At 45.7% G+C, this 26647-nt stretch overlaps 2 protein-coding genes and 1 pseudogene across 6 annotated transcripts in view; all 3 read right to left on the bottom strand.

Moving 5' to 3' along the window:
- Nucleotides 1-513: 513 nt before the first annotated feature.
- The window catches only part of LOC141410430 (uncharacterized), a 589957-nt gene continuing 563823 nt past the window's right edge, over nt 514-26647 (bottom strand). The window contains 1 exon segment of the mRNA XM_074058543.1: nt 514-3527. Within this exon segment, the coding sequence (XP_073914644.1) occupies nt 2163-3527 (1365 nt within the window). The 3' untranslated portion in view covers nt 514-2162.
- Nucleotides 3714-10053, bottom strand: Znf135 (zinc finger protein 135). Of its 5 annotated transcripts, none has more exons than XR_012442811.1 (6): nt 9728-10053; nt 8744-8819; nt 7730-7764; nt 7504-7621; nt 6569-6837; nt 3714-3892 (listed from the first exon to the last, which is right to left on the bottom strand). XR_012442811.1 is itself a non-coding variant. In XM_074058580.1 (5 exons), the coding sequence occupies exons 1-4, from the start codon at nt 9812-9814 to the stop codon at nt 7529-7531; spliced, it is 291 nt and encodes a 96-aa protein (XP_073914681.1). In that variant the 5' UTR covers nt 9815-10053; the 3' UTR covers nt 3714-3892; nt 7504-7528. The 5 variants fall into 5 exon arrangements, 1 of the variants encoding a protein (XP_073914681.1); XR_012442814.1 differs by having other exon boundaries at nt 6766-6837; XR_012442813.1 differs by having other exon boundaries at nt 6569-6709.
- LOC109701263 (small ribosomal subunit protein uS12-like) lies at nt 24035-24463 on the bottom strand (annotated as a pseudogene).

Raw genomic sequence — 26647 nt, 5'->3', positions numbered from 1 at the left:
ATGCCAGTATCCTGCTCATCAAAATTCTACCCCTGTATTTGGCTTCTATTGATTCCTGCTTGCATCCATCTTTACCATGCAGGTTACCAAGTGGTTTTCACACAGCAGCACTCGATGTTTCCCTATTGCCTTATCATTCTGCTGCAAGTTAGCACTCTCTCCTCTCCCCAGTTACTGGTCTTTATTACTGGAAATGGACTCATGGGTTTGAAAGATAGTACTTAGGTCTACACTTGATTTAGGACCAGGAGCCTGTCCTGCCATTTACTTAAGCTGATTCCCCTGATTCATCTGCTTTCTTTGAAGACAAGAAGAAAAGGAGGAGGATTCATGCAATGCAACAAAGAGAAGGAGGCCCAAGTAGCTGACCCAAGGACCAGCTATGAACTGCCCTGTCCAGGACAGCCACAGGCTGGGCAGATGTCCAGAGAGCAATTGAATGTGTGGCTATATAGTGAAACTGAGATGTAGTACCCATGTGAAATCCACACTGAATTTCAAAGATGCAGTATATATGGAAAGAATGGAAAGTATCTCATTTTATTTGTGTGAAAATAGTAACATGGGGCATACAGGGGTGAATATTTAATTTTACTTGTTTATTCTTGATTTTTACTGTGTTACAGTTTCTCACTATGTAGCTAGGCTGGCTTGTCTCACAATCCTGCCTTCACTTCCACAGTACTGAGATTATAGGTGTACACCACCCTGTCCAGCTCTTGTTGCTTTTTAAATAGGACTTAATTAAGTACTTAATGAAGTATTTAAAGTTACTAATTTCTTGTCTTATTTCTATTTGAGTGTTGCTATGCACTATTTACTTTCTTAAGTAGCTTTTAAATAAATTTAATTCAAAAAAGGCATCCCATACCAAAGACTACTATCAGAATACTATTTGCAACATGGTCTTGCCGAAAGAAACTTCAGGTTAACTAGAATTTGTGTCCCAGCACTGTGTTGGGAACATCAAACTAACTGATATAAGCACAACTGATGGCTGAGGACCAAAACCAGCCAATGCAGTTTCTAATGAAGGTGCAAAGTCATCATTACATAAAGGTTGTAGTTGTCAGATAGACTGCTGTTTGTGGATCTGTCATAATGAAATACCATTGCCTTTCAAGTTAAATATAAAGACAGAAGCTAACTGAAGAATCAATGGAAAATCTGTTCAGGAGAGCATTAACTTGTACATTTCCCCCCAAAGAGAAATCTTGAAAAACAGGGGTCCCATGTGAGGTGCTATTGCTTGTGAGATGATTTTTAAACAAAAGGGTAAATCCTCCCCTTTGGTAAAACAGCAGTATCTGCATTTCTAACACCTGAGTCCTGCACTAAAATTTGTAGAAAACAGAGCAGCAAAAGCCACCTCAGAATCTGAAAGACTCCATGGAAGTAGCTTTAAGTCTTCCCATATGAAGCTTTTCAATCCCACTGCACATAAAAATTTATTGTAAATTAAGATACCTAATTTAAATTGTTCATAGTATGCTTATACTTTGCCATATGGAATTCAGATCTGTGGGACTGACAAATACCCTGATCAAACAGCTGTCTTAGAAATCAGCTTTGTATTAAGACAGACAAATATCCATACTGAGGGCTGGGATGCAGCTCAGTGGCAGCACACTTGCCTCACACACACAAGGCCCTGGGTTCAATCCCAGCACCAAAAAAAAAGGACAACAACAACAAAAAAAGTATCCATACTGATTCCGTGAAGTGCTCTCTTTTCGGGAGCACTTTGCTGTGTTGTGTTTTAGGAATGTCAGCGTGAACTTGAACTATTCGTAAGTATTCCTCCCCAGGAACATAATGTGCAATAATAACTGACTTCCTCTGGTTCTCTGAAAGACATCTGATGCGCTTCTCATCACTTTGAACATCTCTGTTCAGAATATAGTAAATGCTTGGACAGAAGCCAAGACAGAGACCATTACCAGTCACTATATTTGAGTTCTCTTTTGTAGGTTCTATCATGTAACATTAATGGGTACTAAAGGTTGAAGGCCTCCTGTGTTGATTATCACCATGTTTTCCTCCTGCTTAGATCTGAGGGTGTCTGGGGAGTGGGGTGTGTGGTGTGCGAAGGCTTGTGTATAAGTATGTGCTGTTTCTCATGAGGACAACAAGATCAACTCTAATGTGGGATGGGCTGTGGCTTAAGGCTTCCTCACACCCCCAGCACACTTGTATTGGATCTCCCCAGTGTGAATTCTCTGATGCTTGGTAAGGGAGGAGCTATGTGTGAAGGCCTTGCCGCACTCACTGCACTCATATGGCTTCTCCCCAGTGTGGATTCTCCGGTGCTGAGTGAGGTGGGTGCTTTGCCTGAAGGACTTTCCACACTCATGACATTCGTAGGGCTTCTCCCCGGTATGTGCCCTCTCATGCTGACTTAATGATGAGCTGTAACTGAAGGATTTCCCACATTCATTGCACCTGTAGGGCTTTTCCTTGGTGTGGATCCTTTGGTGTTCTATGAGGAGGGAGCTCTGGCTGAAGGCTCTGCCACACTCGTTGCATTCATAGGGCTTCTCTCCTGTGTGGATCCTCTGGTGCTGAATGAGGGGAGCGAGCTGGCTGAAGGCTCTGCCACACTTGTTGCATTCATAGGGTTTCTCCCCAGTATGAATTCGCTGGTGTTTGGTTAGGGATGAGCTGTGACTGAAGGCCTTGCCACAGTCACTGCACTCATAGGGCTTCTCCCCGGTGTGGATTCTCTGGTGCTGAGTGAGGTGGGTGCTCTGCCGGAAGGCCTTCCCACACTCACTGCATCCATAGGGCTTCTCTCCCGTGTGCGTCCGCTCATGCTGGCTGAGTGAGGAGCTGTGGCTGAAGGACTTCCCACACTCATTGCATCCATAGGGCTTCTCTCCTGTGTGGATTCTCCGGTGCTCAGTCAGCAGTGTGCTCTGGCTAAAGGCCTTTCCACACTCACTGCACTCGTAGGGCTTCTCTCCTGTGTGTGTCCGCTGATGGTGAATCAGTGGTGTGATCTGGGTGAAGGCTTTTCCACACTCGTGGCACCCGTAGGGCTTCTCTCCACTGTGGATTCGCTGGTGTTTGGTTAGGGATGAGCTGTGACTAAAGGCCTTGCCGCATTCTCCACACTGGTAGGGTTTCTCCCCGGTGTGGATCCGCAGGTGCTGGCTGAGATGGATGCTCTGGCGGAAGGCCTTCCCACACTGACTGCACTCATAGGGCTTCTCTCCTGTGTGTGTTCGCTCATGCTGGCTGAAGGAGGACCTGAAACTGAAAGCCTTTCCACATTCACTGCACTCATAGGGCTTTTCTCCTGTGTGAGTCCTCTGGTGCTGGATCAATGGGGCAATTTGATTGAAGGTCCTGCCACACCGAGAGCATTTATAGGGTTTCTCACCAGTGTGGATCCTCTGGTGTTTGGTAAGAGCTGAGCTGTTGTGGAAGCCTTTTCCACATTGGAGACATTCATAAGGTCTCTCTCCTGTGTGTGTCCGATGGTGTTCAATGAGTGCTGAGCTGTGACTAAAGGCCTTTCCACATTCCTGACATTCGTAAAGTTTCTCTTTTGCATAGGTTTTCTGTTGAATATTTGAGTCCAGCTTCTCCCTCTTTCTCTGTGTTCCCCACATATGGGGGCCTTGCCTTTCAGGAGCTGCTGGTTGAGTTGGGAGATCAGGATTCAGACTCACATTTTCTCCAAACCCATCCTCTGGCTGCTCCTGAGTGAGCATCTTCACAGGTGTGAAGGCTGCTGGCACAGTCTGGCTCTGGCCACATGAGCCCACAGTTTCCTCACACTGGGAGCACTACGCACTGCCCCCCAGTCTTTCCACCAGAGCAACACTATTGGGTGGTTCTCCAGAGAGGCCTTGCTTTGGGGCTGACAGTTTGGTTTCTTGTATGATTTCTGAGTGAAAGAAACAAAAGAGCAAAATGTCCCTTAATTCCTCTTCTGGGGGAAAAGTTTGCGGTATAGGAGGTGGAAAAATTAAACTGATGATTTTGAAAAGTTCAAAGCACAAGTGGCTTTGATCATTTCAAAATACAGTTTTTAGCTAGACACCAGTGGCTCACACCTGTAATCTTAGCTACTTAGGAGGCAGAGATCAGGAAGATTGTGGTTTGAAGCCAGCTTGGGCAAATAGTTCCCAAAACCCTATCTCAAAAAAAAACAAAAACAAAAACAAAAACCTTCACAGAAAAGGGCTGGCAGAGTGGCTTAAGTGCCTACCAAGTGTGAGGCTCTGAGTTCAAAACCCCAGTACCACCAATAAATAAATAAAATACATAAATAAAAATACAGTTTTTAGCTAGGCATGGTATCATAACCCTATAATTCCAGCACTTGGGAGGTTGAGGCAGGGCTGCAAATTTGAGGCCAGCCTGGACTACACAGTGAGACCTTGTCTAAAACAAAGCAAAACAAAACAAAACCAACCCCTCAAAAAAAAAACCTAGGACAGGATGGCATTAGTATATGATCAAGTTTTCAAGGAGAATACAGAGGTTGGGAAAAGGACACCGAGGAGACAGCATACAAGGAAAACATCCACAGAGGCACCAGGCTTAGAAGGAGCAGCAGTGACAGCCACTCCTGCAGCTTCCACTGTGCGAGGTGGCAACAGAAGAAAAGCTGCAATCTGGGGAGGGACTGCTTAGTCTAGCCCTTCTGCTCCTGAGACCCACACAGTTTCTTCTTGGCTGCATGTCACTGCTCGACCATCTCACCCCAGAGATAGAAACCCAAACTAGAGATAGCTGCAATGTCCATCGCTAGGGCAGACAAATGACCTGTGGTACATTAGTGTACTCCCACCTGGTTTATTCTAACTGAGACCTGAAGGCAGGAGTTTCTGTACACCTGAACAACCATTCGGCTCCTAGCCACAGCAGAAGCTGTGTAGACATACTGAATGAACAGCAAATGCATTCTTTCCTCCTTCCTGGCAGGACTGACTTTTGCCCTGATACCTAGCCCACTCCCCATAGGCATGGCCTCAGTGCATGCTTGTCCCCATCCTGACATTGGATTGACCTGGAGATGTGATGTGGGGACCTCTATGTATTGTGTTATGGTTCATGGAAACTTTAAAAAAAAAAAGGGCAAAGTCATGTATGGTTAAATGGCTTCTTCTAAAAGTATCCACATTGTAACAACCCAAACCTGAATATGCTGTTACCCTACATGGTAAGGAGGGCTTAAGGTGGTGATCATCTGACACTACAAGAGAGAGGAGGGGGGAGAGGGAAAGAAAGAGAGAGAAAGAGACAGAGAGAGAGAAAGAGAGAGAGATTATCTTGGATTGTCCAGTCAGCTCAATGTAATTTTTTTTGCTTTTTTGCAGTACTGGGGTTTGAACTCAGGGCCTGATGCTTGCTAGGCAGGTGCTTTACCACTTGAGATGCTCCACCATCCCAGTCCAATATAATTATATCAGTCCTTAAATATGGAAAGAGAGACAGGAGACTGAGTCAGAGTGACATGATGCAAGACATGACCAGCCACTGCTGACTTGAAGATGGACAAGGCAAGAGAATATGGGTAGTCCCTGGAAGGTGGAAAATGCATTCTCCCCACAGGCTCTGGAAGGAAAAGTGACGTGCGGACACCCTGACTATATCAAGTAAGACCCATTTTAGATCTCTGATTTCTATAACTGTAGGACAATCTACTTTGCTTTAAGCTACCAGGTTTGTGGTAATTTGTTACAGCACTGATAGGAAACTAATATGCTGGGTGATAGCTAGTTGCACTGAGGTTGGGGAACTCTGTTGAGATGCCCTTCCACACTGGGCATCCCTCTTGGAACTGCTACTACTGTTCAAACAGGGTGAGGGCCTGAGGCCAATGGGGAACTGCTTGCCAGGGGCTGGGATGCCCTCACTTTCTACAAAACTGCCTTATGGACCCAAGAGTTTGGCAAAAGGCAAAAAAGCAGAACAAGCCCACCAAACTACAGTCACACAACAGAGCCTAGCTAGGATCACCAACACACAGATGCACAGGTCATTACATGATTCTTTGGTTTAAACCAGTGAGGTTGGAGTGTTTGTTATACAGAAACAGTTGACTGATGCATCACCTCAGGGCCTTTCTCTCAGATTGTCTCATGGCTCAGGCTTCAGGCTATATGTCACTTATTTAGGGAGGCTGTTTCACCTCTCTGCCAAAGTCCCCTTTAAAAGTCTCCCCCAACACCTCCTAGTCTTTATTCTACCACAGTCTGTAATCATCTTACTCACTGTTATTATTGCTTTATCAGGTGCCCTTCTCTTTGACCAAGAATACAAATTCTGTGAAGATGGTGACTCAGTTTTACTTATGGCAAAATGGGTGCTTGGCTAATGTTCACTAAAAGACTAGGTAGTGAATTTTCTGCAAAGAAACAGGGAGCAGAAACAAGAGAGAAACTTAGAGTTATGGGTGGGTGGGCTCTTCCTAGCCCTTCAGGGCTCCATACCTTGGGTAATACCAGAGTCCACTGCCCATGACATCTGGCTTTGGGAACCAAAATCCTGCTCAGGAGGAGATCCATGAAATGAGCATTTGCATCCCAGGACCCTCCTGACCCTTGGCACCCACCTGCAATCTTTCAGGTCCTGATGTCCATCGGGGACTCCATTCCCACACTCTGAGGCTTTCACCCACCTTTTGTTCTGGGGTGGACATTAGAGCCCTTCCTCCTCCCTTCCAGCTGGCAACAATGACCACAGTGTAGGTGACCTGGCAACCAAACCAAGACAACCCAGAAGTTTTTGGTAGATGTCTAGAACATGGACCTGTCTTTTCTGATGGCCTTGGACCCAAGAAAGGTTCCTAGTAGCTGTCTTGTCCTCTTCCAAAGGGCATATCTGGAAATAGACCAAGAAGAGGTTGCTCTGGTTGAATGATGATTCCCCTAAAATCTTATGTTGGAACCTAATACTCAATGTGACAGTATTAAGAGATGGAGTCTTTCAGAAGCAAACATGTCACTCTCACTAACAAGATTAGCTCCCTTACAAAAGAGGCTTTGGGAGTTCCCTTGCCCCTTCCACCATTTGAGGAGCAGCAAGGCAGCAAGTAGGTGCTGTCAATGATGAATAGGTCCACACCAGATACCGAATTTGTTGGCACACTGACCTTGGATTTCCCATCCTACAGAACAGGGAACAGTACATTTCTATTTATAAATTACCCAGTCTAGGGTATTTTTTTATAGCAGCCCAAAGAGATAAAGGAAAGAGGTGGGGTGAGGGGGCTCTTAAGAGCACCGAGGGAAAACCCATACCTACTCTGTAATTCTGGCACCAGGGGGGTCAGTATGTCTCTGTTTCTCGTATTTTCAGATCTTGTCTGTGACTTACTAATATTGATCCTATTTGATATTTCCTACACTAAAGCAGTCAAGTTTCTGAAGCCTAAACTCGGTCCAGGAGGTATTTGCCTTTATAGCTGAACCCTATCCCATTTTTAACTGAGAAAAATTTAGAATCCATGCTGTGGACAGATCAACAGGCACAGAGATGTGGCCTTACCCACAGAGACCAAAGATCTCCAGCATCACATCATGGTTCTCTGGGCAGGCTCCAGTTGCCCCCACTCCTCCTGGGTGAATTCCTCAAAGGTCCTCATGTCCTCAAAGGTCACTTGCTTCTGAAACATCACATAAGTATCCTCAGCATATCCAGCCTGGCACTGGCTGCTGGTGGGGGCAGGTGGTGAATGAGACCATCAGCCAGGTTAGGTATAGAGGCTGCTTACCCCTGGTGGCCAAAATCGCATGTGGATATTCTTATCTGAAATGCGTGGGACCAGAAGTGTTTCAGATTTTGGACTTTTTTGTTTCATTTTTGTTTAGAATATTTGAATAGATTTTAAAGGTTGGGTATCCCTAATCTGAAAATCCAAAACTTTCTGAGCCAAATTTTGAGTTTTATATTTTCAGATCAGGGATGCTCAATCTACACATACATAAGTAAACAAAGCCCTTGAAAAAAAATGAGAAATTAAAAGAAAAAAAATAACCTCAGTACTCTTGAGGCTGGGGCAGGAGAATCAAAAGTTTAAGGCCAGCCTGGGCTGCATAGCATGACCCTGACCCTGTCTCAAATTAACAGACAAAAAAGGCTTGGTACTTTTAAGAGGTTGAATCCTCTGCTCAAGGTCTCACATGGATTAAAAACAAGGTGTCAAACAAACTGAGTTCTTATCTGGAGGCTCTGGGGGGAAATCCAATTCCAGGAGGACCCCGGAGACTACTGTTTCTTAATCTTCAATTTTGGACATTTAACCGTTGGGGTAACAACACAATATTCAGAGAAAGGCTTCCATTTGTTTTCTAACATCCTACAAGAAGCTGGTTTCTTCCAGCAGGTTCATGGGTGGAATGGATGCCATTATGAAAGGGGAAATTCCACCCCTTTTTGTCTTTCTGCTCTTTGCCTTGGAATGTCCTTCCTCTGTGGAGGTCACTGCATTCAGGTGCCATCTTGGAGTCAGAATCTGCAAACCTACCAGCACCTTTGGCTTCTGTGTCCAAGACCATGAATCAATAATTTGTGTTCTTTATAAACACCTCAACCTCAGGTAGCCTGTTACAGGTAAGGAACCAACTGTGAAACCTACAGATTGGTGTGGAGCTGACTAAAGTGTGCTCCTGGCTGGGGCACAACTTAGGGCAAAGGCCTGGGGCCAGAAAAAGCCTGGTGGGGATCCCAGCTAAGGGCATCTGTGGGGCCCTGAGAGAACTGTGTGTGAGGATGACAGCACACTTACCAGGGCCTTGGTGGTGAGGAGCCCAGTGGTCATCCCCTGGTTTTCTGGCCTCTTGTGGGAAAAGCCAACTCCAATTCTGAAGGGAAAGGAGATATGAGAGGATGAGCTGAAACCTGCAGTGACCAAATGGCCCAGACACAACTCCTGCCCTGGAGCTGTGGCTGTGGGACACTGGAGTCAAGTACCCAGGGCAAAACCTGACACAAGTGAAACCTCGGCCTGGTATTTCCAGAGCTCTGGCTGCATGCTCCTCCAAGCATATTTCCAGGTGCTATTGAGGGTGGTCTCACATTTCCCTACCCTATTCCACAGACAAGGAAACTGAGGGCCAGGGCATTCACATCCTCTGGTGCAAAGGTAATTGTTATTGACGGGAAACCAGATGGCTATGGGGTACCCAGGCATTGTTCTGTATGCCTCAGTTTCCCTCACCCATAAATGAGGGTAAGAACCCAGCATCCAGCCTAGAGGGCCATGGAAGAGATTATAGGATTAAGGTGGGGAAAGAAAGCTAAAAATAGAACCCAGGAGCAGCGAACATGCAGTATGGTGATCGCTGCTGGAAGAGAAGTCTCTTGCTTCAGTGGGTCTTAAGTCTTGGACTGTGGCAGGCTCCAGGGATGAGACCTCGGCCTGCACCATCCCCTCAACCCTGGATGTCCCAAGGCCGGTCAGGCCAGTCTCCGAAGGGTCAAGACTGTGTCCCAAGACGGGGAACCCTAACCCTTCCTCCAAAGTCAAAATCCGCAGTCCCAACCTCAATTCCTCCACGCGAATCCCGAGACCCTCAAAGACCTGGCCCCGCCCACTCGGCCCCGCCCCCGCGGTCCCCAAAGCGACGCCCCCAAGACTAAAGAAACAAAAGGGACGCCACACGGACGTGCGAAACTGTGTATTCGCTCTGCCTCAGGGAAGACTCCCTTTCCCAGCCCCCCCAGAACAGACCCCGCCTGACTAGATCCCTTCTCATTCACCCCATCTCACCTTCAGGACAAAGGCCGTGGGGGCCACCAGTAGGGATTGCGCCTGCGCATAGGAGCGCAGAACTACACCTCCCAGAGTTCCCCACATCCACTTCCGTTAGCTCCCGCGCTTGCCCGGCCCGCTCAGGACATTTGTGCGTTAGCATCGAGGGTTGCAATCCAAACGCGGTCTGTCGGATCGGGTCAGGCTTAGTTTCCCTTCTCCACGTCGCTCTAGATATGAGGGAGAAGGCTGCAGCTCACACCCGTCAATACTGCGTCTGCGGAGCTCGAACTACAACCCCCAGGGGGCCGAGCGCGGGCTATGCTAGCCCCGTCCGCCACCGGGTAGGGCTGCGCCTGCGCAGGAGGCCTCGAACTACAATTCCTAGAGGGACACGCGCGGAGTCCGTGTGCAACCGGGCATCCAGTCCTGTTTTGGGGCGGGAGTTCCAATTCTCACCCTGTCTCCCCATACCTCCAAGCCATTACCTGCAAGGAGGTTTAACATTTGTAATGTAGCAGGGAGGAGGATCAGAAGAAAACAGTCTAGGTCTGAGAAAGTAGCAGGGAGGTAGGGATGGCCTGAGAAATCTGAACATGAGAAAGGTCATGTAGTCACCTAGCAGGTGACTGAGCGTAGAGCTAAATTAGGCAGGGAGGACATTGAGGGAGGCTGTGGGATGGCTTCCCAGACGAAGGGAACCGCTCTCTCAGAGGCCGGCCTGCGATAATGGAAGGGCGGAAGCTGTTGTGGATCCATGACTGCTTGCATGTTGGCAGCGCTCCTGTGAATTTTACTGCTCTAAGACGAGATCGCGAGTAAAACACACACGCTCAACTTTTAAAACAAAAATGTTCACCTAACACCCAGCCTTGGGCAGTTCCCAGGTGTATAAAAGCCATTACCTGCAAGGAAGTTTAACATTTGTAATGTAGCAGGGAGGAGGATCAGAAGAAAACAGTCTAGGCCTGAGTCCTGAGAAGGTAGCAGGGAGGTAGGGATGGCATAGCAGAGAGATAAAACCTGACAAATCTGAACATGAGGAAGGTCATGTAGCACCAGGGAGGGGAAAGTCACATAACATTAGGGTAAAGTAGCCAATAAAATTAAATATAACCATATATGGATTAGAACTTGCTCTTTGCTTCTGTAACCTGCTTGCAAGGGTATATAAGGTGAGACCCCTTTGTTCTCGAGGCTGAGCCTTTGGACATGAGTCTGCCAAGTCTGCTGGCACAATAAAATGAATTGCCTGAAGAGTGCCATATCTCAGCTAGCAAACTCCCACAACAGTAATACTAGACACAGCACTGATGATCTTGAAATTGTGCATTTGACCTGAAGCATAATATTCAAAGCTAATGTGCCTTTCTTGACTGAACTCTCTTTTTTTTTCTTTCCAGTACTGGAAATTGAACTCAGAACCTCAGGCTTGCCAGGGAGGCGCTCTACCACATGAGCCACTTCCCTGGCTCAATTGTCATTTTCTGAACATTCACAAAAGCCTGCCAGCTTGAGTCCAGGGTGCAGTAGATAAGATGTGGCAGTCACCATTTTCCAGGGTAGAGTTACTTCGGGTAACATAAATATCAAACATCCATGTAACTGAGTGGAGAATATCTAAGAAACCAAGGCTGATAGGTGCCGGTGGCTCAAGCCTCTAATCCTAGCTACTCAGGAGGCAGAGATCAGGAGGATCAAGGTTCAAAGCCAGCCCAGGGAAATAGTTCCTGAGACCCAATCTCGAAAAACCCCATCTCAAAAAAGGATTGATTGAAGTGGCTCAAGGTTTAGGCACTGAGTTCAAACCCCAGTACCACAGAAAAAGGAAAAAATAATAAAAAATAAAACCAAGGCTGAGCAAAAAAAAAAAAAAAAGGGCTGGTGAGGTGGCTCAATGGTAGAGCACCTGCCTAGCAAACTGAGTTCCTGAGTTCAGACCCTAGTGCTGCAAAAAAAAAAAAAAAAAAAAAGCCATTCATAAGGTAGGGTCTCACAAACTATTTACTCTGAATTCAATCCCCACCCTCCCCCATCCCCCCAGTCCAACCCCTCTGCCCTAAGGCTGAGCCATGTGCTTTTGCGCTTTTAAGAGAGAACAGATTGCTTTTCATCAGTCAGGTTGGGAGCTGCTTTTGAAGCTAAAAGGAAGTTTCGAGGTCATCATTTTTTCTTTGACTGAAACAACTATTTGACTGAAGAAACAATGACCCTGAAAACAGCAGAGATTATACAACAACAAAACCTATCTGTTTATGTTTTAGGTACCCACAGACCCTTGAAAAGATTTGGCTAATTTACACCAGTCAAAGACTTTAACTTTCATAAACCCCCAAACAGAGATTATGAAAAGATATGATGGCTCAAAATCACGATGCACTGATATGAACAAAGCAAAGGCAAGTTTTTTGGTTTTTCTCTTTTTTTTTTTTGTCCTGTGGTACTTGGGGCTTGAACTCTGGGTCTTCACCTTGAGCCACTTCACCAGCCCTATTTTTGTGAAGGGTTTTGCGAGATAGAGTCTCATGGAACTATTTGCCCAGGTGGGCTTCAAACGTCAATCCTCCTGATCTCTGCCTCCTGAGTAGCTAGGATTACAGTTCTAAGCCACCAGTGCCTAGCTATTGGCTTTTCTTAAAGGTATCTTGTACATTTAAAAAAGAACCCCGTGTGTCAGGTTCCTATGGGGCTGGCCTGATGGGATAGCTGGGTAGGTGTCTACTGCATCCTTCAGAGTTGGGGCTGTCCCTGACCAGCTTTCTCCCTGCCCTGCCCTCTTTTTGTCTCACTCATATCCACAGTGAAATAAAAACCCAGCAGCAAGCTAAGCACAAAAGTGAACACCTGTGGTTGCAGCTACTCAAGAGGCTGAGATGGAAGGATTTCTTGAACCCAGGAATTTGGGGCCAGCCTGACAATATATTGAGACCCTGCCTGTTAAAAAACAAAACCCAAAGCTGGGTGCGGGTTGCTCACACTTATAATCCTAGCTACTCAGGAGGCAGAGATCAGGAGGATCGAGGTTCGAAGCCAACCTAGGCAAATAGTTCCATGGAGACCCTATCTCAAAAAACCCATCACAAAAAAGGACTGGTGGAGTGGCTCAAGGTGTAGGCTGTGAGTTAAAGCCCCAGTACCACAAATAAAATAAATAAAATAAAATAAACAGTGGCAGAATATGCTTTCACAAACTTCTGGGTAGAGAGGTTCTTTAAGATTTAATGAAACAACTGCTGGTGGAAATTCACGGATAGAAGTGTGGCTTCCTCAGTGTTGACAGCCTGAGGGCTGGGTGAGCAGACTCACAGGGTCACAGTTTGTGGCTCTGAGGACTAGAGACTTAAGGCTCCCAGCTCTTTTTTTGTCTTCTGTTTGTCTTGGTTTTTTGAGACAGGGTCTGGTTATGTAGCCCAGGTGACCTTGAACTCAGGATCCTCTGCCTCAGGCTTTCAAATGCTGGGATAATAGGTGTGCATTACCACATCAGGCAGCTCCCAAATCTTGAAGCCAGAAACTTACAGTTCTAGGTGCTCAGGCCAGATCTAGCGCTAAGCCTTGGTTTCCATTAGCGTAACACTCAGCAGCTAATAGAGGCCTCAGCTCCCAGCAGCAACTAACATTGGCAATAGCAAGCACTGACTGACTATGGTTCCTGAGCTTTGGGCATGGGGACCTTCTGTTCCTAACAGCAACTAGCATTGGTAGCAGCTGGTGGGAGCTACTGTCGCAGCTCACAAGCCCAAGGTATAGGAGATCTTTGGCTCTAAATGCTTGGCAGCTTTTAGCTACTGGGACCTTTGGTCTCCCAACCTTGGTGTTTCACAGCCTTTGCAATCAGCTCTGCTCTGTCTCTGCTTTCTCAGTACTTCCACCAGTCCTGGTTATCTTGTACACAATTCTTGTCCCCAGTTACTCTCCTTGCCTCTTTAGCTTCCCTTATGACTGCTGCCATCTCCATTGCTGTTGCCACCTCTGCACTGCCACCAATATCCTTCCACCACCTCTTGTTACTTGCTCAACCCATGATATAAAGACCGTAAATTGGAGATTACTCAAGAGAGTCCTGGACTAGAGCATGGCTCAAGTGGTAGAGCGCTCCCTAGCAAGCTTGAGGCCCTGTGTTCAGTCACAGAAAGAGAGAGAGAGAGAGAGAGAGAGAGAGACAGAGAGAGAGAGAGAGACTGACTTTAATGAGACCTAATGTTGCAACACCAGGGAGTCACACAAAAGAGGCTCTCCTGGCAAACCTGAAAATTGTGTGAAATGGCCTGTTCATATTAGCCCAAAAGGAGTATGGCAAACAAGTGTAGTGATTATAATGTACACCAATCACAGGCCTCACAGAAGGACCCATCACAGCAATTCTTTATTTGCATCATATGCAAATATAGAATTGTAATCTGTACCAGTCAGTTTCCTGCTGAGCCACTTGGGGATGGACCCCCCGCTCTGGCTTGGGTGGAAATAGCTGCAGAATCATCTAAACTTCACCAAGGCTGTTGTAGAGTGCTGCTTTCCAAGGCCAGTGCAGGCTGTGTGGAGTGCTCAGGACTGGATCTTGTCTTCAGTTGGGGTTGTAGTCCCCTGCAGCTGCTGGAATGTCCTGAGTGATCATGACATGTCCAAAACTGCTGGCCTCTGACAAGCTTTCTCTGACACCAAATTCTGTGGCAACTGAAGTCCTAGGCATCTCTCCCACAATCAGCCTGAGTCTCTAGGACATGTCTGCAACCCCTGGGGGAAGTAACAAAATCGCTAGGATTCCCAATTGTTGCCCATAGCACTGCATGTGACTGGGAGGAAGTATGGGCAAAGCCACAGGCTAGATGGACACATGGAAAATGGACAGAATCTTTAACCGCAGACTGAGTGAGACATTTGAAGCAGATGAGTTGTGCAGCACAATAACATTTATGTGTATAAAAGAATCTTTGAAACAAGATTGTCTTATACATATAACAGAGCAGGAAGAGAGGTTCAGTCAGCCTGATACTGTTGGTCCAAGGGGTTTAGGAGCAGTGCAGGGCAGACACCACACTGCAGTCTGAAGAGACACTTGATATTTGGAGACAGTGGCTGCACTTGTTCCCCAGGGCTGCCCAGCCTGTGCTGTCTCTGCACCCCTCACTCCATTGCTCTAACTTCTGGTGCTCCAAGAAGCTGAACTTGGATGCGTTCTACCTCATTCCAGCCTAATCTTCACATATTCCTTATGAGCTGCACTGTGCTGAGAACGAATCACTGGCTACCCTAGGGCCTTTGCACCTAGTCTTCCCACCCCAGCTTCTCTGCACTACTCATCAAAGCTCATATGCTGTGAATGTTATCCTCACAATGTTGTCTTCCCACCCTGTCCCTCTCCGAACACTTCTTTCACCCTTACTTAGTAGCTGTCTGCACCTCAAGTCAAGTCATTCAGTAACTACTGATGTCTGAAGGAACTTCCCACAGACATGGAAACATTCTCCTCTGGCTGCCCGACTCAGCATCTGTCAACCACATGTGGCTCAAGCACTGGAAATAAGGAACTGGACTTTAAATTATGGAAACAACCATAGCAATGGACTGTGCAGCAGAGGGCCCATGCCCCACCAAAAGGTACTGTTTTTCCTGTCTTTTTTGCCTTTTTCTGCAATTTCAGGCCAGGGGAGGAGGCCAAGAGAGTGAGGGGGAACTGGAGAAGACTAAAAATTGAGGGGAAGTTGGAAGGGCAATGAAAAATAAGCTTTGGTGCATTTTCCAAGCTCACTACAGTCACATATAACTAAAGAAAATATATTTAAAAAAAAAAACAAAACCACTCTTGCACTCTGTGGTGATCTGGTGAGTATATAACTGGCAATACCTTCCTAGAAAATACTGTACAAGCTTATATATCAAGAACATTCCAAACAAGGAAAAATAAGCAAATAACAAATAACATTCCAGAAGTTCACACACGAATGTATCTGAAATGTGGACAAAGAATTACAACCAAGAAGTGCTCAAGAGTTGAGATGGGTGGGATCAATTACCGCCCCTTCCCCACTTCCCTCCCCATGACAAACTATTCAACTGTGCAAAATACACAATAGTATCGTACCACATCCACAGGAGATACATACGTCATGTGTAGCTTACAGAGGAAAGTGTGATGTAAAATGATGCAAGTGTCTTGAAGGACCCAGGGTGGTCAGCCAAGTGCTGCTTTGTGTTCTTCACATTTTTTGAATCACCTCCAAATGGTGTCATTATCATGTATGACCTTCATCAGCATGGGGAAGACAAAAAAAAAAACCCTTTAGGTTTGATTTTAGGAAGGATTTTTTTTTTTTTTTGGCAGCACTGAGGTTTGAACTCAGGGCCTTACACTTGCCAGGCAGGCACTCTACCACTTGAGCCACTCCACCAGTCTTTTTTGTAATGGGTTTTATCAAGATAGGGTCTCCTGAACTATTTCCTCAGGGCTGGCTTCAAACCACAATCCTCTTGATCTCTGCCTCCTGAGTAGCTAGAATTACAGGCATGAGACATGAGCCACCAGTATCCAGCTTTGGGAATGACTTAACATGAAAATGCTATTGGAAATGGAATTTTGGACTTCAGGCCCAAACTCCTGAGATTCCATATGTCAGATCATGCCCATATATATCAAATAAAGAGACATGGTGAAGGTCAGAGAAAGGAGATTTGTTACACACATGGTTGGCTGTGGGAAGAGGCAGAATAAGTACTTTAGCCTATCTTTTGGGGATAGACATGAGCTTTAGCTTTAAATAGAGAATTAGGGTAGGAGGGCAAAAGGTATACATAATTAAACAGTCCCAGTCACAGGTATGTCCCAGTGGTCAGAGGTGGCCAGCAGACAGCTAGGTGGTCAAGTAGCTCATGGTCTCAGGATTGGTGGTGGTGGGGCTAGTGGACCATTATCTCAATGTTTTTTGCCCAGCTATTCCCCATAGGGGATGTTACATAGGACATCTTCTTAGTCCATAGGTGGCTGGCTCCAAACCGGTCTCAGTTGGTTCTGAGAGTCCATCCGACAGGCCGTTCTCTCTCTTGGGTTAGCCTTTGCTTGACGGGGACACTCGGCTCATGGAACCGTGGGGAACAGCTGGGAGTGCAGGCCACTAGGTTAGGACCGACCTTTAATAAATGTGTGCTGTACCGCAAATTGATTTGATTGTTCTTGCCTGTTGCGCTCCAAGTGTTGCTCGTGCTCAGGACAATGAGAACCACAGCATACATGAAAAATTCTGCTCACGTGGCATTCCCCCTTTGCACTTGTCATAGTTCAAGAGGTGCTTCAACTGCTTCTGATAAAAAGCACTGACTCCTTTACTTGGGCCAGCGGATTAAATAAAAGCAGGAATAACAGCTTGGCACCCCTGCCTCCGTTTTGTATTTGTCTTTGTTCTAAGCTGTTCATTTTGCAGTCACCTTAGATTCAAAGAAGGAGGGCTGATAGATAAAGTCTTCATATCAAGGGACCAAAGGTGCCCCTAAGGTACACAGTTACAGGACAGACCAGCCTCCCAAATGAGGAGAATTATCTATAAAGACTGAGGTTGCACCCTGGAGCAGGAGGAATCATGTCGTCCCCTCGATGAAGACAGCAATAACAATTTCTCTGGAAGCCTCAAGAAAAGACTGAGAGCCAGGTGCCAGTGGCTCATACCTGTAATCCTAGGTACTCAGGAGGCAGAGATGAGGATCACAGTTCAAAGCCAGCCTGGGCAAATAGTTTGGGAGCCCCATCTCAAAAGTACCCATCACATAAAAGGGCTGATGAAGGCCCTGAGTTCAAGCCTCAGTACTGGAAGAAAAAAAAAAAAGATTGAGATAATGGTCCACTAGCACCAACCCCCCCCCCCCCACCAATCCTGAGACCATGAGCTGCTTGACCACCTACCTGTCTGCTGGCCACCTCTGACCACTGTGGCATACCTGTGACTGGGACTGTTTAATTATGTATACCTTTTGCCCTCCTACCCTAATTCTCTATTTAAAGCTAAAGCTCATGTCTATCCCCAAAAGATAGGCTAAAGTACTTATTCTGCCTCTTCCCACAGCCAACCATGTGTGTAACAAATCTTTCTCTGCCCTTCACCATGTCTCTTTATTTTACATATATAACGTTATATGCAGGTTCTTATCTTTATCTTCTCCTACAGTTTATCTAGGCCACGTTGGGGTTCGCTAATTTGCATATCACATGTTTGCAGTATGTATGTGTAACATTTTGTTATCAATGCTCATGCACGGTAAATATGCTAAGTAACTAATACACTCATAATATCTAACTTTCTATAGTATGACACTCCTAACACTCATGTATGGGATTTCCAACAGGGGAAGGGAGGTGCAGAGAAGTGGCTCACAGACTGCCCTGGCACCATGAGACCCACCTGCAGGAGCATTCTTACCCACCTGCAAGATTCTTAGGCTGCAGTTACACTTTCATATATGTATTTTTCAGAAGTGGCGTGATTCTGGGGTTCGCAGGTCCAGCAGGTTCCTCTGGACTGGTTTCAGACCTTATCCTCTGGTGCTCAGGGAAGTGGGATACACGTCCGGGGTGGGGGGCGCAGCTCCTCTGCAGCCACGGGCCCAGTTGAGGTCCCCGGGGGAAGCCGAGGCCACAGGACTGGGCCGAAGGGAACTCTCAGAGGAAGGCCCCAGGTCTCGGGGTGCCTGGGGTCTATGTCCGGTCAATGTGGGGGACACAAACTGATGTGCGGTTCTGGAAGATGTGGGGGGTCCTGGCTGATGTTGGGGTGTTTCTGAGGGTCACTTGCCGGGCGTCCGCAGCCCAGGCCCGACTTCCCCTGGGGCAGGGACGGCTTTGCGGACATCGTCCCCGGCGGGACGCGAAGTCCTCGGGACAAAGGACCTCGTGGGTCTGACACCCGAGAAGTCGGGAGGACACACGGACAAACAGAAGGACCGAAAAGGGGTGCGGGGCGGCAGTCTGGGACAGAGGGGAGAGAGGACGTGGACGGGACCCGGCCCCAATAGAGAGGTGCAGCGGGGCCACAGCCAGGAAGCAGCACTTCCCCACACCGCACCCATGTCCACTCGCACGGAGCCGGCCAAAAGGGGGACAAAAGAACAGAACTGGCGTGCTGCGGGACAACCGCAGAGGCTCGGATTCAGCTTGGGCAGCTTCATTAAAGTGCTCCCCACCCCCTACCCCGCCCGGGTGTGGGCGCACAATTGCCAGCAGGGGGCGGACCACAACTGCTGGCACACAGCGGGCGCACTTCAACCCCCAGCGTCTAGTAAAGGGGGCGGGGGGAGAATCACAACTCCCAGTGTATCACAGTTTGGGTCACAGTTCCCTCAAGCCACACTTCTAGAGTCCCACGTGCCGCAGCTGGCAGGCCAACCTCAACTTCCAGCGTCCAATATCGAGCGGACCACAACTCCCAGCACCCAGAGCGGTGACTTTAGGCCACAACTCCCAACATCCAGCGCACCACGGCGGGCAACTCCCAGCTCAGTGGGAGTGCGGGCCACAACTCCCACCGTCCCACTCGCTGACAGCTCCGACGGCCGTTTGGGGCGTGCAATCTCTTTGTCGTCACGGCGGGGCGCGTTGTGACACACCAGGCTGCGAGAGCCAATCGGAATCCCCGTGGATTCGGTTGCGGTGGCAACGGCTCGCGTCGCGTCCGAAGTGGGGAAGGACAGAACCTTGGGACTCAGTCTGCTGCTATGCGCTGACGGCGCAGGTGCCCGGTGTACGCACAGATTGACCGCGAACAGATTCGTTTGCCTTTAAGTATGTTCTGCATTTTTGCGTGTTACAAATTTAATATAAATATGTCTAGGACAAGACAGTCCCGGTTATAGGCTTGCCAGAGTTTGGAATGAAAAAATACAAGGTGCCCAGTTAGAATTGAATTTCAGTACTGGTATTATCTCTCTCTCTCTCTCTTTTTTTTTTTAAGTATTAATGTGTTTCAGATTTGGTTTATTGAAAACCTTTTTATATAAGCTTAATTAAGCTTTTATATTAGCTTCCGTGTAAGTATGTCTCATAGTGGTGCTTCCAGATTTTGTAAATAACAATGCAGAAGGCCCCGACAAATTTTAATTCCAGATAAACAGTAAATATTTTTGTACCATCAGTGTGTGCCATATTTTGTCCATTTCATATATTCTTATATATTTCATGTAAATTTTAATATATCTACCCTAAACACTAAAAAAAGTCTTCAAAGTATGAGCCAGATCAGAAATGGAGGATAGCTGGGCCTAGTGATTCACGCCTGTGATTCCAGCTACTTCGGAGGCTGAGGTGAGAGGATTGCTTGAGTTCAAGAATTTCAGACCAGCCTGGACAACCTAGTAAAACTCGTCTCAAAACAAAACCAAAAAAACCCAAACCCATAATGAAACACAATCAAAACCCCTCAAAATAGTGCCTAGTTAAATTCGAATTTCAGGTAATCGATGAAAAAATTTTTTAGTATAAGTATGTCCCAATAGGATATTTGAGTTATGTTTATAGTAAATACTAATAAGAAATACTATATTACATACTAATAACATATATTCTTATGATTGTGTCTCAACATATATTTGGAACATACACTGAATTCTAATTCCAAATCTAACTACTAATAGTATTAGTATAAAATATATATTAAGGACATAAACTAAAAGTCATTCACTTACAAATATAACTTAGAGGGCTGGTGGAGTGGTTCAAATGGTACAGTGCCTGCCTAACAAGTATGAGGCCCTAAGTTCAAACCCCAGTGCCCCCTCACCAATATAATTTAGATGGGGGCTGAGAAAATGACTCAAGGAGACTCCATGTTTCTGGGATTGAGCTCAGGATGGCTGGAGATGCTAGTGTGCAAAGAAGCAGCAGATAGGCTTGAGTTAGGGAAGGAGATGAGAACCCACCTCTAGGGGCTGGGACTGAGTACCTGCATCCACCAGGCAGGTGTTTACTGAGTGCCTACGTGTTCCTGGCATTTTAGGCACTGAGACTGGGACACATCATTGAGTGGATTGACACATCTTTGTCCTGTGAGGAGCCCACAGTTGAGGGCACACACCAGTAAACAGGTCAGGTGCTTGTTGGAAGTATAAGTGACTAAAAGAAAATCAAACTAGGCCTTGAAATAGAAAGCCTCAGGAGGAACAAGGTGGGGCTACATTAGCTGGGTGGTCAGAGCTTTAATTCATGTCACCTGCTGCTGACTGCTGGTCCCTGGAGTGTTGCACATGAACATTCAGGGTGTGCAGAAGCCACAGGTGGGAAAACAAAACGAGGCTGGGGAGGGCTTATTATTCTCCTCTTGGTAAATTAGGCACTTACAATACCATGAGACCCCGGTTCATTTTCTTGATAGTTAATTGGCCTAGTGCTTTAGAGAAATTATGTCTCATTTGTGCATTTATAACTCTGTGACCCACTTGGGAAATTTCCCTTGGGAGAACATTGGCTTAGTCTGTTTCTAGAGTCAGAATAAATGATACCAATTGTTGCAGGCTGCCACCTGACATCTAGATCCATTGGGAGCAGTCTGGAGCCAGGAAGAGAATTCCAAAGTTTTTGTAAGCAGCAGAAACTTTAGTCCCAAATGAAATCTAACTCAAACTAAATTCAAAAATTTATATCAGTTAAGCTGTGTGCTGGTGGCTCATGCCTGTAATCGTAACTACTTGAGAGACATGAGTATTGTGGTTCTAGGCAGGCCTGGTCAAAAAGTTCAGGAGACCCCATTTCAAAGGAAAAAAAGTTCAGGACACACCATTTCAACATGCACCTGTCATCCCAGCAATGGCAGGAAGCTTGAATATAGGATTGTAGTCTAGGCAGGGCTCTGTAAAAAGCAACACCCTATCTCCAAAATAACCAGAGCAAAAAAGATCTGGAGGCATACCTCAAGCAGTAAAGTACCTGCCTGCCTTGCAAGCATGAAGCTCTGAGTTTGAACTGAATACCACCAAATATAAATATAAATATAAATATATATATATACACATATATATATGAACAGGGAGGACAGGAAGTGGGATTCTTTTGGGGATGACAAAAATGTTGCAGAAACAGGCATGGTGGTGTGGTGCATACTTGTCTCCAGCCAGTTATGAAGAGAAGACAGGATGATCACAAGTTTAAGGGCAGCCCCGGCAAACTTGTCAAAACTCTATGTCATAAATAAAATACAAACAATAGGGCTGAGGGCATAGCTCAAGTGGCAGAGCATTTGCCTAGCAAGTGCAAAGTCCTGGGTTCAATCCACAGTATCAGAAAAAATGCTCAGGAATAAGATTGTGGTATTGATTGTGGAACCCTGAGAATATACTAAAAACTACAGAACCTGTGAGGGATAGCTCCTACTCCGTGTTTACTGAGTGGATTTATGCCCAGGGGTACAGGATCTTCAGAGATGCAGAAGACTTCAGGTCTCTAAGGCACTGGTTCTTACTTAGGACTACTTCTCTTCCCGATCACCAGAACATTTGGCAAGGTCTGGAGGTGTTTTTGTATGTCACAAAATATCTGGGGATATTTTTGGTTGGGGTTAGGGATGTCACTTTGGCATCTACCTGGAAAGCTGCTAAACCCTTGGTGGCCAGGAGGGAACGAGAGACAAAGAGAAAAGAGAATGGCTCCAAAAACAAGATAATACCTTCACAGGCATGCTGCCAGTGACCTGCTTTCTCCAACTAGCCTGTCAGCTATGAACTCATTGTTGGGTTAATCCATTGATGTTTGCACACTCATGATCCAACCACCTCTCCATAGCTTCCAGCCAGGAATCAAGCCTGTAACACATGCATCTTTTTTGTGGGACTCTTCAAACCATAAAATTCTGCCTCTGATCACAGTGGCTCATGTCCATCTCATAATGCAAAATGCACTTAATCCATCTCCAAGAGTTCCCATAGTCTTAATAGTTCCAGCATTTCTCCAAAAAAATTAATCTAAGTCAAAGTCTATTCTGAAACTCAAAGCAACTCAATTGTGAGCCCCTATAAAAATCAAAGAACAACTTAAATACTTCCAACATACAGTGGCATAGAGCAAACACTTCCATTCCAAAAGGGAGGAACAAGTGCATAGAAACGAGGGATTGGACCAAAAAAAGACCCAAACCCAGTAGGGAAAACATTAAATCCTGTAGCTCCATGTCTGCTAGCCTCTGGGGCACATGGTAATGGGATGTGACAGCCTTGCCCTGATGGCTGCAGCCACATAGCCTCTCTCATGGGCTGGCTCTGCTTTCTGTCTGCAGCTTTCCCTCACAGATGTCCCACTTTCTTGGCATCTCTAACTTTCTGAGGTCTCTGCTGCAGTTTCTTTTTCACTCCCACACATCATTTTCTCAGGGGCTACCTTCAGGGACTCTGACCCTGTTAAAGATTGTCTGGACTCAGAGGCTTCCCTTGAAACCAGAGTGGAAGCCTCCATCATCCTGTAACTTGCATTCTGCATTTCTGCAAAACCAGCATCACATGTACACCACCAAGGTCTGCCACAGCTTAAGCAGAGGCCAGGCCTCCTTGCCATGTCTGAAGCAGCCTCTGAGTGCCTGGATGGCTGAACATGGAGAAACTAAACTCTTTCCTAGGAAGTTCTGTTTCAGCAAAATCCTGCAACAGAGTTTTCACCTTTATATCTTTCAACTGTGATGGGTGGTGCCTGGTGAATTCCTCAGATCACCTCAAGACATCTTTCCTATTGTCATAATGCAGTGTGAGTGGCTTTTAAAAAATGGCATTATCCTATTCAACACCTGCTCCTTCATAAACTCCAATTTTACACAGCATTTCTGGCCAAAATGCAACTTTTTCAAGTTAATTAATTTATTTGGTGGACTGAGGTTTGAACCCAGGGTTTTGTGCTTGCAGAGCAGATGCTCTACCACTTGAGCCACACCTCCAGTCCATTTTGCTCTGGTTATTTTGGAGATGGGGGCTTATGAACTATTTTCCCTAGCTGGTCTTGAACCATGATACTCCTGATCTCTGACTACCAAGTAGCTAGGATTCAGGCATGAGCCACCAGTACTCAGCCCAAAATGATAATTTTTTTGCGGTACTGGGACTTGAACTCAGGGTCTTCACCTTGAGCCACTCCACCTGCCCTGTTTTTTGTTTGTGAAGGGTTTTTTGAGATAGGGGCTCAGGAATTATTTGCCTGGGCCATCTTCAAACCGCAATCCTCCTGATCTCTGCCTCCTGAGTAGCTAGGATTACAGGCATAAGCCACTGGTGCCCAGCCCAAAAATGATAATTTTAAAAAATCTTTCTGCTCTGCCTTTTACTCTTTTTTTGTTGGAATATGCAAATTTATTACTGTGCTTTCATCATCAGAATTTATGATCTTGCTTTTTCTTTCTTGCCTTTGTATTGGACCAAAAGAGACACATTTGCTACTTTAACAACCTTTAACCACAAAGGGGTCTCCAGGAATGTCCCCAACAGCATGACTTTTACTATTAAATCCAGCCACCAGAACTTCATCATTTTCCTCAACAAAGTTCAAGCAGCCATCATTGGGTACAAAAGCTGTGATTTTCTTGCCACTCTTCATCAGCTGGACCCTGACACTCTTTCTGAAGCAGAATTTGGCTGTTTGACCTCTACTTTTTCCAGCACAATTTCCTTTGCATGGGAAGTACTGCCCAAAGGGTTGGCCTCAGGGCTGTGCCCAAATGGGCTTTTTTGTATTGTTTATCATTCCACTTCTGGTCATCAGTGACTACAGAGCTTCCTGGTAGTATGAAGACTGTGACACTTGCCCATCCTGCCCTTGCCAAGGGCCTGAGTGAAAGTGCTCCTTATGTTTGCTCACTGTAAATCTGGCAAAAAAGAGCCAGCAATACCTCTGCCACAGCCTGAATGCTGGGGTGTTTTGAAATTTCCTCCATCACATAATTAGCCTATCACCTTTAAACTCAGCCTCACACATAGTATCAGAACAGGGACAAAATGTAGACAAGTGTTGCCAAAATATAACACACATGGCCTCTAGTCCAATTCCCAGTAGTGTCCTCATTTCCATCTGAGACTTCATGAACAGTTTTTTTTTTTTTTTGCAGTGCTGGGGTTTGAGCCCAGGGTCTTCACTTTGAGCCACTCCACCAGCCCTTTTTTTGCGATGGGTTTTTTTAGATAGGGTCTTGAGAACTATTTTCCTGGGCTGGCTTTGAACTATTTGTCTGATTTCTGCCTCCTGAGTAGCTAGGATTACAATCGTGAGCCACCAGCACCTGGCTAGAGATTTTTGATAATTTGAAAAACTCAAGGATGGAATGCAGTATAGAAATAGTGAAAAAATTAGGAAAAAGTTATGTCATAAATTCAATAAATATAAGTAGAGAATAGTCTTTTATCAATTATGTCCAAAATATATACAAATCTTTCATAAAAAGTTATAATTTACCAACACTTAGAATACAAACACCTACAGATTGTGAATGCACCATTTGCAGTTGAGAGGTGTGTAAAAACACATGAACACAAAAACACTTGCACAAAATCCACTGGACATATGCACTAATGTAATAATTTTGTGGCACCTTTGTTACTTTTGCAGTGAGCGCAAGTGTTGCAGCATACAAGTAAAATGTTAAGTGACACTCATCATCACTGATGTCAGGTCCTTTCTCCAGTAAATTGTGTATCACAGTATTTTTCACCACAGATGATACATATGACGTGTTGATTGGGTGTTTATGTTATCAATAAGACTTTCAGTCAGCAGCAGGCTGAGTTTTGGCAAGTGAAAAATTATATGCAGATTTTTTGGCTGTGTAGGGGCAGCATCCATATACCCCTATGTTATTCACAGGTCAACTGTGTTCACAAATTTGTGAAACCATCATTACTGTCTAATTCCGAGACATTTCCATCACCTCAAATAGGAGCTCATGGGATGGGGACATGGCAGAGAGGTAAAACTGTAACTTCAAACCCCAGTCCTCCAACCTCTCAATCTCCAAAAAGAAATTTATTAGCAATTGCATCACATTTCCTCTCTTCCTGGCAACCACTAATCTACCATCTGTCTGTATGGATTTGCTTATTCTGGAAATTTTATACCAGTGGAATGATAATATATGTGATCTTACATGTGGCTTTTTCATGAAGCTTGACATTTTTAAGGTTCAGTCACATTGTAGCATGTATCAGAACTTCATTCCCTTGTATGGCTAAATAACATTCAGTTGTAGGGATGTACCACTTTAGTTTATCTCCCAATGGGCATTTTGGATTTTTCACTCTTTTAGGCACACATGAATAATGTTTCTGTCAACATTCATGAGCAAGATCTTGTGTGGACATATACTATTGTTTATCTTGGGTATTAGTGTTTTAATATGAAATGTCCACCAAAGGCTCATGTGTTGAAGAGTTAGTCCTACCTGGTGGTGTTATTTTGGGAGGTGGTGGAAACTTTAGGAAGTAGAGCCTAGTTGGAGGAAGTAGGTCATTGAGGTCATGTCTTCCTTGGGGCATTTATCTTGCCCTGATCCTTCTCCTTCCTTACCCTCCTCTTTACTCTCCTCTCCTCACTTCTCTCTTCCTGGATTTCATGAGATAAGCAATTTTGCTTCACAACACACTCTTGTTGCCATGATGTTCCTTACCACAGGCCCACAACAACGGAGCCCGGCCAACCATGGACTAAAACTCCTGAAACTGTGAGCCAAAAAATCCTTCCTCCTTTGTTAGTTTTGTTAGGTATTTGTCACAGTGATGAAAATTCTGATTAGCAAAGTGTGTACTGAGAAATGGGATTGGTATGTCATGTAGTATCTGAAACAATCTGCAACACATCTTTTAGTTTTTTTGAGACAAGATCTCACTATGTAGTCAGAAGTGGCCTTGAAATTGTAAATCCTCCTGCCTTTGTCTCCCTAGCACTGGGATTACAGGTATGTATGCACAACTGATACATGAGTTAGACAGGGAGTTAGGAAGCCT

The sequence above is a fragment of the Castor canadensis genome, chromosome 16, assembly GCF_047511655.1.
Source record: "Castor canadensis chromosome 16, mCasCan1.hap1v2, whole genome shotgun sequence".
Taxonomy (NCBI): Eukaryota; Metazoa; Chordata; class Mammalia; order Rodentia; family Castoridae; genus Castor; species Castor canadensis.
Note: the sequence above shows the minus strand (reverse complement) of the source record. Positions and strands in the feature narration are given on the sequence as shown.

Bases quoted from the DNA above. Each gene is read 5' to 3' on its own strand.
- Znf135 (XM_074058580.1), bottom strand. From the start codon at position 9,814: ATGTGGGGAACTCTGGGAGGTGTAGTTCTGCGCTCCTATGCGCAGGCG. The intron at 7,765-8,743 runs GTAAGTGTGCTG...CACGCATTTCAG, and splicing joins TCCTCACCACCAAGGCCCTG to ATAAGAATATCCACATGCGA. The intron at 7,622-7,729 runs GTAAGCAGCCTC...GTGATGTTTCAG, and splicing joins TGCGATTTTGGCCACCAGGG to AAGCAAGTGACCTTTGAGGA.